We start from the raw sequence: 15628 nt of genomic DNA on the forward strand, positions 1-15628 counted from the left end.
GGAGAGATCGCACAGGAAGAGGCTTTAGATCACACGGGAAGAGCTTACACGGGAGAGATCGCACAGGAAGAGGCTTTAGATCACACGGGAAGAGCATGCCCAACTTTCTCACTTGCAGCTGTATTCTCGGTGTATCCAGACCACCTTTGGCTTAGCAGTGGGACTCTCTGGAGACTAGGCCTCCAGAGAAGCTCCCTTATTTCCAGATAAGCAGTTTATTAAGGGTGTAATGGACAGCTGAAGGTCAGGATTGCAGGGCCACAGCTCAGGATCAGGGATTGCCGAGGCAGCGTCTCCGTTGTTCAGTGCAGAGCAGCCCTCTCAGCATGTACCAGCCCTGCACAGCACCTCACATGCCCTCAGAGCTGGCTCCTCCTGGTCCCCTTGGGATAAGTGTCTCCTGGCACTGCTGCCTGTCCCCACCAGCTCTACTGCTGGCCTCCACAGACTTGTCACTGTGTTCGCTATCACAGCCTTTGACTCTGACTCACATTAGTTAGAACACATTTCGATCGCCCCTTGCCCCTCTCTCACTTCTCCATCTCCCTGCTGCTGTCTTCCTGTTTCTGAGAGATTGTATACCCAACTCCTTGTTGATATCAAGGTGTGATCTCTCCCAGCAGGAGCCCAAGACTTAACCAGTCCCCCCTCCCTGTGGGCCACAGGCACTTCATTTGTGTGAATGGTGACGGGTCCCTACAGGACGCATACCAGTCACACAGTAGGCTGCAGCCCAAGAACTGGTAGCTACTTAGAACTAAGGGAAGAAAATCTCTGAAGTTCTTTGTCCAAAGTTCCAAGGCCACAGGCCGCATAAAGGAATTTGTTTCATGGTGACTTCCATCTCATGGCATCATCCCATTTCTCCAGCCTCCCCGTCTCACTCGCTGTCTTCTCCAACCTCTGCAAGGTTGTCTGTATTCAGCCTTAGCCAGGACTTTGATGAAACTTGTCTGCACAGAATTCGGAGATCTTACTTCTCCCTGAACCAGTCACACTGTCCTTACTCAGCGTTGGGTTTTCCCCACTGTGTGACCCCTGGAGGCCCAGCCCTGCAAGGGGCTTTTAGTCGTCTCTTCTAGCTCCCTGTCCTGTCTATAATCCCGTGGACCCGGTCCTAGCCATCTCACACACAGCCTACAGTGAGACTGCCTCAACACCAGAGTCTGCCCGTCCTTCACCAGCATGTCTCTGCTTTCAGGTTGTTGGCGAGAAGCAGAAGCAGAGGAGGCACCTTCTAAGCAGGAAGCTGCTGTGGAAAGAGTGTCCCAGGTCAGGATTCCGTCCACCCAGAAAGTCCACTGCTGTGGGAGGTGTGGCCTAGTCCTGGAGGACATCAGGTCACAGTTCACGCAGAACATGTGCATGTGCATGGGTGCATCAGGTGCAGACGTTGACCAGCTACAGAAGCGACCCAGTGGAGAAAATCCCTTTGTCAGGGATACTGGCCAGGCCTCGCTTGTGGAGAGCTGCACATGTCAAGTCTATGTGTCTAGATGGCCCCTCACGTATAAAGAAGACAGTGCAGAGCACAGCCCAGGACTCACCCAGCAGTGGACAACATGCCGTGGACTGAGTCCATCTGTGAGGACTGGGTGCCGAGAGCCATTCCTGAACAGCTCCTCTGCTGGGCTGTGCCAGGGCACTCACTCTGGCGCAATGCTTATCACGGGGAGCAGCCTTGCCCTTCTAAAGACTTCTGCTCTCCGTGACAACTGGGCCGCTCGGACTGAAGATAGGCCTTTCCAATGTCTCACATGTGGAAGTGTCTTCAAGGAGAAGTCAACTCTTGTTCAGCACAGAAAAACTCACAATAGAGAAGCTGTTCACGTGTGTAAGGAATGTGAGAAGGCCTTCACTCTCCTGTCCCAACTCAGAAAGCATCAGAAATTTCACAGTGGAAAAAGGCATTACACATGTGGTGAATGCGGCAAAGCTTTCTGCTGCAAAGACACCCTCCTTCAACATCAGAGGGTTCACACTGGACAACGGTCCTTTGACTGCAGTGAATGTGGAAAAGCCTATAGCAGAAGTTCCCACCTTGTTCAGCACCAGAGAATTCACACTGGAGAAAGGCCCTATAAGTGTGAGGAATGTGGCAAGGCCTTCAGCCGCAAGGACACGCTTCTTCAGCACCAAAGATTTCACTCAGGTGAACGGCCCTATGAGTGCAGCCAGTGTGGAAAATTTTTCAGCCAAAGCTCCCACCTGATTGAGCACTGGAGGATCCACACAGGGGCACGGCCTTATGAGTGCATTGAATGTGGGAAATTCTTCAGCCACAACTCTAGCCTCATAAAACACCGCAGAGTCCACACAGGTGCCAGGTCTCATGTTTGCAGCAAATGTGGGAAAGCCTTCAGCTGCAAAGACACACTTGTCCAACACCAGATCATTCACACCGGCGTCAGGCCTTACGCATGCCGTGAATGCGGGAAAGCCTTCAGCCGCAAGGACACGCTTGTTCAGCACCAGAAAACCCACACAGGGGAAAGGCCTTACGAGTGTGGGGAGTGTGGGAAATTCTTCAGCCATAGCTCCAACCTTCTGGTCCACCAGAGAATCCACACTGGAGCAAAGCCATATGAGTGCAGCGAGTGTGGGAAATGTTTTAGTCACAACTCTAGCCTCATTCTGCACCAGAGAGTCCACACAGGTGCACGGCCATACGTGTGCAGCGAATGTGGCAAGTCCTACATCAGTAGCTCTCACCTTGTCCAACACAAGAAAGTCCACACCGGAGCCAGGCCTTACAAGTGCAGCGAGTGTGGGAAGTTCTTCAGCCGCAACTCCAGCCTCATCTTACACCAGCGAGTTCACACGGGCGAGAAGCCCTATGTGTGCATTGACTGCGGGAAGGCCTACAGCAGGGGCTCCCATCTCGTCCGACACAAGAAAGTGCACACCAGGAAACAGTCTCCCGGGCACAGTGGTGTACCTTTACCAGCTGCTCTTTGACTACTTGCTAACCCCAGAGCGTTCACAGTAGAAGGAGATCATGAGTGTGTTCAGTATGCCATACCCTCATCTGACCCAATCAGAGTCACAACACTGAGCACCCTTTGTGGGAGTCATTGACTAGCAAGTGAGCTTTGTCCATCCAGATGTCCACACAAAAGAGAATCCCATCAAGTGCCTTGTGCATTGAGTGAGCTTTATCCATCCAGATAACCCCACCACAGAGAGTCCAGTTGAGTGCCATGTGCACTGGGTAAGCATTGTCCAGCTGTCCTCACTAGAGAGAAGCCCATTTAGTGCCCTCCACACTGGGTGAGCTTTGTCTATTCACATGCCCACATTAGGGGGAGTTCAGTGTGCTTTGTTTGAGCTTAGTCCATCCAGACGTCCACACTAAGAAGAGTCCTGTTAATGATGTGAGGGTGATCTGGCTGCGACATCTGTCACCCCATTGATCGTCAGGGTTGATTTGGCTGATCTGGCTGCCTAGGTGGGGTTCCCCTTGCTCACCGATCTGTGTGCCTCCCTCCTGAAGCTGTGTGCTCAGTTGAAGAGGACGACCATCCCCGCTAGAAGGAAGACCGTCCTTTGGTCAAGGCTATTCGAGTAGCTGCACTCCCCTGCTAGAAGCTCCAAACAAGCTCTCAAGAAGAGTCCTGTTGAGTCTCGTGTGCATTGTGTGAGATTTGTCCATCCAGGTGCCCATGCTAGGGAGAACCCCATTGAGGGCTCTACACAGTGGCAACCAGCATGAGTTGCACAGTACTTCTAAACTTTCCTGGGCTCTATCACTGCCTATTCCTATGGCTGGAACATTGCTACTGGCCTTCAGGGTTCCACATTATTTGTCCCATTATCCTAATAAATTCTAGGAAGATAGACCTCTGTGATCGCTTTCCTTTTCCCTACAGAGAATCACCAGAACTTTGAAACTACTTGTGAGTCTTCATTTTCTTTCTCATGACTGGTTTCTGAGCAGACATGACCTAGTTATGACCTGAAAACCTTGAGCTGAAATTAACCAGACACTTCCAGAGAAAGTACCCCTTGTTCATTATGCTAGTTGTATGCCTGATACCTGTGATGGGATTTCTTTGCTTCCCATACATCCAGCCTACCTCTCACAGCTTAAGTCCGATAAAGGCTTTATTCTGTAAACCTCTACTCTTGAGAGTTTTAATCCCTCTGGGAGTGGATAGAAAAAGAATAGAGTGCCAGCCTGAAGAAAGGTACACCTTTTGTGGTGGCCCTGAACTTTATGTTCTTAGAAGGGAATGAGAGCATGGCAGAGAACAAATTCTAGTTGAGTTTGACCTAATATGTGTTGTTGCCCAAGAAATGCTATGTAGAACTGAAGAATTCTGTGGTACTCACCCTGGTTGTGAGGAATTCCCCTGAGGTCAGAAAACACCAGAGAATACTATTGACAGCCTTCAGGCAGGGCTATCGGAAGCACCATGAGTTTACTTCCTGATTGTCGGAAATTCTCCCACATTTCCCCAGCACTTGGAAGGAATCTGTGTCTCAGACCTGTGTGCTTAGCCCACTATAATCCAGAGCTCCCTAGACAGATGTCATTGACTGTTAACTGGTTCAGAGGCACTAGGTACAGAATTAAATAGTGGAGAAGACTATGGAAACAAAAAAGGGAGTGTCCATACTAAAGTGATTTCCACATAATAAAGGTTATGTGGAATGAAGCTGCATGCAAACTTTGAGTACATACAGACTTCTGCTTCCCATGGTGTGGCCAAGGTCAGTGTCAGAGCCAAGAATCTAAAGGGTTCTGGAGACCCAGAGGCCCTCTGGAATGTTGAACATTGTAGTCATCCTTGTATAGGCAGGAAATCGAGCCTGAGAGAAGACAAGGCTTTAGACCAGGAGCAGTGCTTCTCTAACCCAGCTAGCGTTCTTGGTGACTGAAGTGGGCAGTCTGCATTATGTCCCAATTTCTGTTATTGATGCCAGGTTCCCCCTCCTATATGGCAGGGAGAAGGGTGTGGTAGACTCAAATAGTTGGCAAGTCTGATTTTCCAAGATGCATGGTTGTTGGGTGCCCCAGAGTTGAACCCAGCTCGTAGCAACCCCGTATTGAAGAGTAGACTGACCCATAGTTTTTCAGGCAATAATCTTTGAAAGCAGACTTCCAGGCCTTTTCCCACAGTGCAACTGGATAGGTTCGTACCACCACCCTTTTGGTTAGCTGCCAAACACTTACCTAGAAGTGTTGTTGTTCACCTGTGACTCATAGTGAACCTATGTGCAGTTAACTGAACCCTGCCCTATCCTGAGCCAATCTAACTGAATCTGACACACCTACCTCCATTGCCCTAGTTACTGTGTCAATCCATCTCATCTGGGGTCTTCTCTTTTGCTATCCCTCCAAACTTCCAAACAAAATGTCCTTCTCCAAGGTCTGGTCCCTCCTGGCCACATGCCCAGAGTCTGTGAGATGGAGCTTCAAAATCCTGATCTCCAAGGAGAAACTTCTTTTGACTATCTCTCATACAAACCTGTTTGTTCTCTTGGTGACCCATGCTGTATACTCAATACTCTTCCCCAATGTTACAACTCAAAAGCATCAGTTCTTTTTCAGTCATTCTTAGTCATTGTCCAGCTCTCAGATGTATAGCAAGTGATTGCAAAACCATGGGCTGGATTAGGTGACCCCTTAGTCCCTAGATTGACATGATTACCTTTTTAGCACTTGAGAGATCCCAGAGAGCAGACTTCCCCAGTGCCATTTGTCTTTTGACTTCCTGACTGCTGGTGCCAAGAGTGTTGATTGTGGATCTGAGCAAGCTGAAACTGTTAACAACAATCTCAATCTCTTCTCCAGCTGTCACGAAGCTGCCAGTTGACCTAGTGGTGAGAATTTTTGTCTTCTTGATGTAGTAGTTTTCTATTTAGTAATGTTGTTGAGGTGTGCCTTTCATTAAACCACACATAACACTTATTTAACATGTAAAATATTATATGATTAGCATAATTTTCAAACCATCATGGCACTCAAGATTCCCCGTGACCCGTCACCATCCCTTCCTTGCCGTTCTTTCTAGCTTTTGTGCAATTGACAAGAAAATAATGTATTTGCTTTGGATCATTATTCTTTAAAATTTTATTTAAATGGAACCCTGTGGTAGTTGTTCACTCTTGTTGAATCCTGTGGTGATGAGGTGGGTCCCTAGCTTTTTCACTGTCTAGCTTTCTCACAGTTTGGAGATTTATACATGTTGCATGTGTTATTAACTCCTCTTTATAGCTGAATCGTATTTCATTGTGGATAGACACCACTTTGAAAACAACCATTCAGCTGTTTCCAGGTGATGTGGTTGTTTCCAGGTTTTAACTATCATGAATGAAGAAAAAACTCTGAATAACAGCATACAAATTTCTAGATAGACAGTGTTTTTTTTTCTCAGGTAAATGTCTAGGACTGGAATGGTAGGGTGATAGCTGAAAAATGTATAACGTTGTTTTAAAAAACTGCCACCAACTTTGTTTCAAAGAAATTGTACCATTTAATGTTCACATTAGCAAGGTATGAGTATTCTGGTTGCTTTGCAACTTTGTCAACACTTAATATTCCGTGTATTAAGAGTTATTTTATATTGTAGACATTTTTTGAAAGTTGCTGTTAAGTCTCCTGTGAATCATGGTGAACCCCATGTATGTCAGAACTGTGTTCTGAGGGCTTGAGCGTCTGAGTTTTAAGAACTAGATCATCAGACATTCTAGGATACCTTAACGGGGCTCAACTTCCAACATTCTGGTTCACAGATGTACAGACACCCAGAGAGTACTGTTCTTCATTTCACAATGCAGTTAGGTTCCAAAGACCAGATCATTATGAAAATAGGTGTCAGACGGAAAAATGGAGAATGACCACAGCATTTCACACTCAGTGTGACTGTAACCATTACATAACTGCTAAAACCACTGAAAACCTTAGAGCCATTCCCATTCAATATTAAACCTTACCCACCTCACACTTCAAAGTCCATGGCTGGCAGAATTACTTAGTTAATGTGAAAAAATAGGTGGTTTTTTTTTTTTACTATTGTTGTAAATGTGAGTTGTTGAGTAAGGAATAAATGTATAGAAGACAACTAAATTTGCTGTGGCATCAGTTCTGACTCCCTGCTACCCGAGAGTCTAATCGGCTCATAGGGTTTTCTAGGCAATCTTTATGGAAACAGACCACCAGGTCTTTTTGCCTATGGGTCTACTGAGTGGTTACTGTCTCACCGCCAGGGCTCCCTCTATTCTAGTAAATAATGGGAAATACTATTCCTCCTCTTTGCCATGACAATCAAGAGTCAACATTGGTCTCTGTGTTTTCATATAACTGAGTTTGTACTAGTCCTTTCATAACTTACTTATATCACTCATCATAATGTGTTGACGTTTCTCTTTTTTTTAATTTTTATTGTATTATTTTTTGTGTGTACCATCAAATCAGATCTGACTGGTACAGGAGGAGACTGGGATACTGAATACTTTAACATCAGAAAAGGTATGTGCCATCTGTCCAACCTACTATCTTGTCTGGTGATGGTAGTGGGGGAGAGGGATAGAAAAAACAAACTCTAAACCTTCTTTCCTGCCTTTTTAAAATGCATTTTGCTTTCTTCTTGTTTGATGTCATTCTCCAACTTGTCTGGTCTTTAATCATTAGTGTTCAGGCTTGGGTTTAATTGGTTTTTTATCAAACATTCTTCAAAGTGATCTAGCCCTGGTCTACCCATTTGCTGTACAGAAGTAACTCATGGTTGCTGTGATGCTGAACACTGTGACACTGATGTGTCAAATGCGAGAATGGTCACCCAGGATGGACAGTATTTGGTGGAGCTGCCCGATTAAAACAAGCTCGGAGGCAGGAATGGTATCCACTTTCAAAATAGCTTGCCTCCAGAAACCCTATGGAACTTAGAAAAACAATGAAAGTTATACAAGTGCTCAGTCTTTTATTAATAGGGTCACTATGAGTTGGAAGGCATTTAACAACAACAACAATGGACAACTGGGTTGATCTTTGTTTTCTTTTTCTTTAATTTATCTTTTATTCATTAATAGGGGAGGAGGAAAAAATCTCACTTCTTTACATTTAATTGTTTATTTTACCAAGCAATAATAGTGAAGTTCAACAGGGCAGCAAACAACAAATGCTGGTGAGGTGCGGAGAGATTGGAGCCCTTATTCACTGCTGGTGGGAGTGCAAAATGGTACAGCCACTGTGGAAGGTGGTCTGGCACTTTCTCAGAAAGTCGGAACTCGAAACACCATTTGACCCAGAAATTCCACTACTAGGAATATACCATAAAGAAACTAGAGCTGACATCCAGACAGATGTAGGCACACTCATGTTTATTGTGTGGGTCTTCTGGGGAAGTAGAATCCAAGTGGGTGACACAACTAGTTTGAGGTCAGCTTCCAGCCTAAAGCTCGATGGACTGAATCTGCCGGGTGGTGCCGTGGGAGAGTGTCCTTTAATGAGTAAAGAGCAGTGCCAAGAAAGGGTGGCAGGGAGGGGAGTAGAGCATCAGGAAAACAGGCATGAGGTTTTAGCACTTGCAGGATGTGGGTGGGGTCTGCTAACAAAGGTCAGGAGGAGGCATCTCCTGTTTTCAGCCTGGTTAGACCTGGTATTTTTGCCTCTCCAAAGAGAAGACCAAGTCTTGGATACTTTTGGTCAAGAGGGACCAGTTTCTGGAGAAAGAGATCATTCTTGGTAAGGAGAGTGTCAGTGGGAAGAGGACGGTCCTCCACGGGATGAGCTGGCATGCTGGTCCCAAAGGTGGCTTTGAGCACAGTGCAAATGGGGTGGGGGGTGCCGAATGGGCCGCATTGCCCTCGTCTGTGGCCAAGGGTCACAGCAGACTCCCAGCAGGATTGGAAACGTAGCATGAGGAGGACCCACATCAAAAGTTCATGCTCCCCTACGTGGTGCTAGAGTCGGAGCCTGCGCCTCGATTGCGCTTCCTTGGTCTTAAAGGCACCCATCCCAGTCTTCACGTGTTACTCAGGCTTCCCCCGATTACACCAACCTGCTGGTTCCCAAAGCCTCTGCCTCTCCCAACAGTCCTTTGAAGATCTCGTCGTACATGTAGAAGAAGATGTAACCGGTGTCGCCTCTGGAGTTCAGCACGGTGCTCTCGAGGACCCGCTGTACCCGAAGGTCGCTGTATGTGAACCAGGCCTGCCTCTGAAAGTCATAGGCATCACTGAAGTAGTGACCTCCGTTCGGGGTAGTCCCCTTGTGGCTGACGACGCTGATGAGCCTGTAGGAATGGCCAGCGTTCCCGGTCAGTGTCTCAGTTTCTCTTTCTTCGCTCTCCACATCTAAGAGGCCTCTGTGTCCAGAATTGGCTTCAGAACTCAAGGACTTGAGTGGACCTGGGTGCACCTCCGTGCGTTCCTGCAGCTGGTCTACCGCGCCCTGCGCTCCTTCTGGGATCCTGTTTTCTTTCTCCTCATGTTCCTTTGACTGAGCAGGGCTTTCAGAGTCTACCTTTTCCTGCTGGGACGACGCCTCCCCGACACCTGCGGCTCGGCCACTGATGGGTTTACCTCTGTGTCCAGAAGTCACTGAGAGAGAAACGTCTTCCTGAGAAAGGACTGAGGCAGCTACTGGCCGCTTCAGCTCACCAGTTCGCTCATCTCTTGAGATGTCGAATCCGAGCTCTGTCGTATTTGGCTTGTAGCCACTTTCTTGGTCTGTCTTGTGCACCTCTAAGCTTGAACTCCCAGGAGGTCTCTGGCCTTTGTGTGGTTCAGTGGCCTTGTCTGACCCAATATGCGGGACCAGAGACCTCTCAGAGGCTGAGGCCAAGGTTGTAGGAGATGCACATGAGCTCGCAGTCGCAGCACTCTTGTCTTGAGACACTTTCAGGACTTGAAGTCCCTCGTCTTGGACATTCCTGTCCAGAGGAAGAGGTGGCTTGGTGTGTTCATTGCAGTAGTGGGATAATGTTAAGTATTTTGGAATAGCCACTTTCTGCGTGACCTTCACAAACTTCCCCAAAGCATCGCAAGTATACCGTTTTAGATGGACAATCAGGACCCTGGGTAGCCTGCCGAACTTGTGCCTTGAAGTAGAACTTTTGCTCTTACATTTGTCACAGTTGTATTCAACTTCTTGGGCTTCAAAAAAAAGATCCAGACTATGCTGAAGTCCCTGCTTCTCTTCGGAAAAGCTGATGGAGAGATCGTTGCTCAGCTCTGTCTTGCCCCTGACCTCACCGCAGGTTGTACAGGTGAGGAGGTGCTGAAACTCAAACTCAAAATTCCTGACCCCTGGACAAACGAGCACATTGGCAGCAGGACGGGCAGTAGGAATTTGTGCATGTTGAATTCCTCCACTGGCTTCCCTCTCTGTTTTGCTAGTGACATTTAGTTTTCCCACGTCTTCTTTCATCTGAAGCAAAAACTGGCTTAGGAACTCTTGTGCATCATTCCCTGAGTTCTCGGAGAATATCTCTGCTTTGTAAGAAAGGGCGTACAGAACATTCCCCAGCAGGGCTTCCAAGATCGCTTCCTCACAGTCGTCCTTCATGGTCAGCAGTTGATTAAAGCACGGGAGAAAACCATCCAAAGGAAAGTTATCCCATTGGATTTCCTGAGCGAGCCAGTCGTCCACAAATGTGGGGATTGAAAAAAGGGACTGCAAAATGGCATTCATGTAACAGTTTTTGGCAAAATTGGGAAAGCCCTGTGGTGTCAGTCTTAACTGCCGAGACTTCACGGGGACCTGGTTAGAGTTTCTCGCAGAGCTGGTGTTGAATGAAGATCCACTTTCCAACTCCACACCCTTTTCTCGACTTGCTGGAACCAAAGATTTCTCATTATTACTGCCGACACACTGTAAAGATTCTGTCTTGGACTTTTTTGCCTTCTCGAGCTCCTCATGGGATGATAATGTTTTCCTTTTCCTGGGTGAATTTCTTCTTTGGCCACTCATGGTGAGCTGATGTGCCCAGTAGTGAGAGACCTGAGAAGATGGAGCCTGGAACAAAAACAAAAAGTGACATATAAAGCTCAAAAACTCTTAAGGGTTTCAGAAATCATAATTTTGCTCCTTGCCCTGAGTTAATTGAGGGCCTAAGTATTATCAATGCTTAAGCTCTTGACTTCTGGTTGAAAGGCTTCATTTTTATACCCATTCATGGGATCCTCGGGACCCGGAAATCTGTTTCCAGAAGGTGACAATATTTAAAACTCCATAGAAAACTCCTCCTCCGCACTTGTGAGACTACCGTGAGTTGTAATTGACTTGATATCAGCTAACAATCAGGGTAGCATCACTCATCCCCCCTCATATTATCTTTAAGATTCAGAAATGCCTCTTCCCTTTTTTAAAATCCCCAATAAACCAGCCCCAAACTTAACCTTTGTCAGATAGTCCAGTTAATGGGAATATGAAATACAACTAATGTCCCAGATCCTTCACCCAGCTGACAATTTCCTCAAAGACTTCACATGAGGTTTAGATCTGCTGTGAGGTAATTTTTCCAGTTTCGATGACTGTCTCCTGGCCATCCGGAACTCTTGTTGGTAAACTGAGTTGCTCTGAGAGTAAATTTGAATTCAACAACCATCACACTTAGTCATTGCTCAGCTCAGAGCAGACTCACAGGTGACCTTCTGGCAGGTCTTCTAGGGCTTTAAGTGCACGGGCAGAGATTGTACATCACACTCCTGTCGTGTTGCTGGTGGATTCTGACCACTAGAGGGGCACCACATTTCAAGTCGCTGAGGGACTCCCTGTGCACCAGGCCGTCACCAGGATGCCTGCGTGGAAAGGCCAAACCACAGCCGTGCCTTGAATGAATTGTTATCCTAGGCAACACCACAGTTGTTGTGTAGAAGTTGTCTTTAGAATTCTGTTCACTGCATTCTTTTTTTTTTAATTTTTATTGTATTATTTTTACGTGTACCGTCAAATCAGATCTGACTGGTACAGGAGGAGATTGCCCCCTCCTTCTCCAGCAGAGCATCTGGTGAATTCGAACCACATATCTCTGGGATTGCAGTGCAGCGTCTTGCCACTAGGCCACCAGAGCTCCCTTGTTCACTACATTTTTGTCCTGCAAATGAATCCAAGCCAAGAAAAAGACTTGAAACAAACATTAGGAGCTACCTGAGTCTTTTGCAGACTGCACTGGTAGGAACCTTTGGCTTCCCTGAGTCTTTGCTCGGACAGAAAGAATCCTCTCCCAACAGCCTCAGCAGGAGAGGGAACAGGCGGGCATGATCACTCAGAACTCCTGAGACTTGTGAATCACACTGCTGGGTGTCTGCTGTCGCTTCCCTGGACCTTTGTCCACTCAGGAGGGAATAACTCTTCCCAAAAAGCCTCAGCTGGAGAGGGGACCTGTGGCCATTCGGAACTACCAAGACTTGGGAGCTGCACTACTGGGACCCTGCCACTTGTCTGGGCTTTTTCTAAGAGCCGGTATATCCCAGGCAGTGCTCCTGGGACTTTGCCTACCGCTGGGGGAAATCATCCCCTCTGCCCATCAAACTGTTGTTGTTGTTATGTACCGTCGAGTCGTTTGCGATTCATAGCGACCCTATGTACAACAGCCCTAAACCGTGCTCTATCCTGTGCCAATCTCATTGCCCCTGACACACCCATCCCGAGTACCCCAGTCACTGAATCAATCCACCTCATAGAGGGTCTTCCCCTCCTGTACCGTCCCTCTACTCTACCCAGCATGATGTCCCTCTCTAAAGACCTGTCTCTCCTTACAACAGGTCCAAAGTATGTCAGACGAAGCCCCAGAATCCTTGCCTGCAAGGAGCAGCCTGGTTTAATCCTCTCTACGATGAATCTGTTTGTTTTCTTGGCAGTCTATGGCACATTCAATACTCTTCTCCAGCACCACAGCTCAAAGGCGTCAATTCTTCTAACCTCCCTAGTCATTGTCCAACTCTCTGATGCATAACAAGTGATTGCAAAAACCATGGCCTGTATCAGGCACACCTTAGTCGCCAGAGAGACACTGCTGCTCTTGAGTATTTTGGAGAGGTCCCTAACCGCAGATTTCCCATCGCAATACGTTTTTTGATTTCCTGGCTACTGGTGCCAAGAGTGTTGGCCATGGAGCCGAGCAAACTGAAGCTGTGAACAATCTCAATCTCTTCGCCATCCATCCTGATGCTACCGATTGGTCCAGTGGTGAGAATTTTTGTCTTCTTGACATTGAGCCTCAGTCCATATTGAAGGCTGCAGTCCTTGACCCTCTGCAGTAAGTGCATGAGGTCCTCCTCAGTTTCAGCGAGCAAGGTTGTGTCATCTGCATAACGCAGATTGTTGATAGATCTTCCACCAATCCTGATGCCACCATTCTCCTCATAGAGCCCAGCCTCTCGGATAATCTGCTCTGCATACAGGTTGAAAAGGTATGGAGACAGGATGCATCCCTGGCGTACACCCTTCCCAATTGTGAACCATGCAGTGTTGCCCTGCTCTGTTCTGATGACTGCCTCTTGGTCCAAGTATACGTTTCGCATTAGCACGATTAAATATTCTGGGATTCCCTTTCTTCTCAGAGTCAGCAGGTCAGAACAGAGACCCCAGCTCCCTGATGTCAAAGAGCAACTGGATGAACATCTTGTTGCAGGAAATAGGGAACAAAAGAACCCATAGGCAGCAAGCAGGGAAGATTGTCACTGGGAAATGGAATTGGAAGCAATACTTCAATCAGCAACCTACACAAACACAACAGAAACTGCCACATAATGTTAAGGAAGCAGCTTCAAACGTTAGGGAAAGCAAGACAAGCTTTCTCATAAAAGTGCTGACCAGACTGCGATGAGCAAGCAATCGGTATTGGAGAGGACGTGCAGAGATTGGAACTGCAATGTGGTGGTGTTGGGATTTTCAAGTGACACAACCACTCTGGCATTTCCTCAAAAATCTGAGCATAAAAACCCCACTACTAGGAGTATACCTCGAGGAAAATAGAACTAAGACGCAAATGGAGATATGCACACCTATGTTCACAGCAGCGCCATTCCTAAGACCAAGAAAACAGGAACCGCTCACATGCTTGACAATAAATCAATGGACTGAGAAATCGCAGTGCATTCACACGATGGAATACTATGCAGTATTAAAGAACAAGAAGTTTTTAAAATATAACATGGAAGAGTCTGGAGAGCATTATGCTGAGTGAAATAAGTCTGTTTCATAAGGATAAATACTGTATACGATCCATTATTGTAAATAGAGGAGGATAAATGAGTAAGATGTTTATAAAGCTTCAAAAGGCAGAGGAGGTGGGGGAAAGGTAAGGGTGAAAGTCACTAGGAAAACTGAGGCTGGTGGGCAGATGGGGGTAGTGGTGGAGGAATAAGAAAGGTTCAGCGGGGCTGGAAAAGATGGGGTGATAATAGGCATATATCAATAGTAATTCTATAAAATATAACGAGTATATGAAAGTACAGTGTCTTACTCACTACAGTCTTCCCTTACAAATAAATCTAATCCAAGATAAATCCTACAAGGCCTTTTTTTTAGTATTGTTTGAGTTTTATTTGTCTACAGAAATATTCCTGAATGAGACATTAAAATGTTAATATATGCTATTACTAAGAAATGATACTACTATAAGGATATTTAACACTTTATACTTACATACTTGGACTTTTTTCATATTTTTTTATTATACTTTCATTTTGTACAATGAAGTGATATATATGTATATATTGTAGATACATTGTTGTTGTCATGTGCCATCGAGTTGCCTGAGACTCATAGCAACCTATGTACAGCAGCCCTAAACCCTTCTACCTCATGCCAATCTAATTGTCTCCGACATACCTACCCCCATTACCCTAATCACTAAATCAATCCATCTCATTGAGGGTCTTCCTCTCCTGCGCTGTCCCTCCACCCTCCCAAGCATGATGTCCCTCTCCAAGCACTGGTCCCACCTTGCAACATGTCCAAAGTATGTCAGATGAAGCTTCAGAATCCCCCCTGAACTAGTACACACAGCTAAGATGATATGGGGGGCACTGAGAGGCCAAGAGTGGTGACCACCTGCTCGCTCTTGAAGTCCAACTAGGAGCTTTTTAACTGCAACCGCTTTAATGTACGCCGTAGGAAATGAAATTACCTTGGCTGCCAGCACAAAACTTGCCCTCTCAATAAAACCTCACAGCCAATCCAACAACACATGGTTTGAAGCCACCAGCTGCTCTATAGAAGATAAATGAGCAATCTCCTCGTGCCCAGTTTACTTCCTCTGAAAACCCATGGGAGGGGTGAGCTAGGAGTTGGTTTTGACCCAGTGGTGCGCAGGAACAACAAGCCAACAAACTGTTCGGCTGATAGGCAGATAGAAAGACAGATAGATAATCCATCATTCCCGCCTTTCTTGATTTCAATGAGATAAAAAATGTTGTTGGATTATCTAGCTATCTATCTACCTATCAAATAATATTGTTGGATTTATCTATTATCTATCTATCTTCCTATCAATATTGTTGGATTATCTCTATCTAGCATCAGGATGGATGGCGAAGAGATTGAGATTGTTCACAGCTTCAGTTTGCTTAGCTCCACAGTCAACACTCTTGGCACCAGCAGCCAGGAAATCAAAAAACGTATTACGATGGGAAAGTCTGCTGTTAGGGACCTCTCTAAAGTACTCAAGAGCAA

The 15628-nt window shown here is 46.4% G+C and overlaps 2 protein-coding genes across 2 annotated transcripts in view; one reads left to right on the forward strand and one right to left on the reverse strand.

Annotated features, from left to right (window-relative positions):
* ZNF304 (zinc finger protein 304) overlaps window positions 1-2958 on the forward strand; it is a 7073-nt gene extending 4115 nt beyond the window's left edge. The window contains exons 3-5 of the mRNA XM_006902962.1: window positions 1202-1340; window positions 1878-2327; window positions 2412-2958. Coding sequence (XP_006903024.1) covers window positions 1202-1340; window positions 1878-2327; window positions 2412-2958 — 1136 coding nt within the window. The remainder of the gene's footprint in view (window positions 1-1201; window positions 1341-1877; window positions 2328-2411) is intronic.
* A 6037-nt stretch (window positions 2959-8995) lies between these two features.
* USP29 (ubiquitin specific peptidase 29) overlaps window positions 8996-15628 on the reverse strand; it is a 37983-nt gene continuing 31350 nt past the window's right edge. Inside the window, exon 4 of the mRNA XM_006902963.1 lies at window positions 8996-10963. Within this exon, the coding sequence (XP_006903025.1) occupies window positions 8996-10963 (1968 nt within the window). The remainder of the gene's footprint in view (window positions 10964-15628) is intronic.

The sequence above is a fragment of the Elephantulus edwardii genome, unplaced genomic scaffold (assembly GCF_000299155.1).
Source record: "Elephantulus edwardii isolate Elephantulus edwardi_28Jun2011 unplaced genomic scaffold, EleEdw1.0 scaffold00478, whole genome shotgun sequence".
NCBI classification, from domain to species: domain Eukaryota; kingdom Metazoa; phylum Chordata; class Mammalia; order Macroscelidea; family Macroscelididae; genus Elephantulus; species Elephantulus edwardii.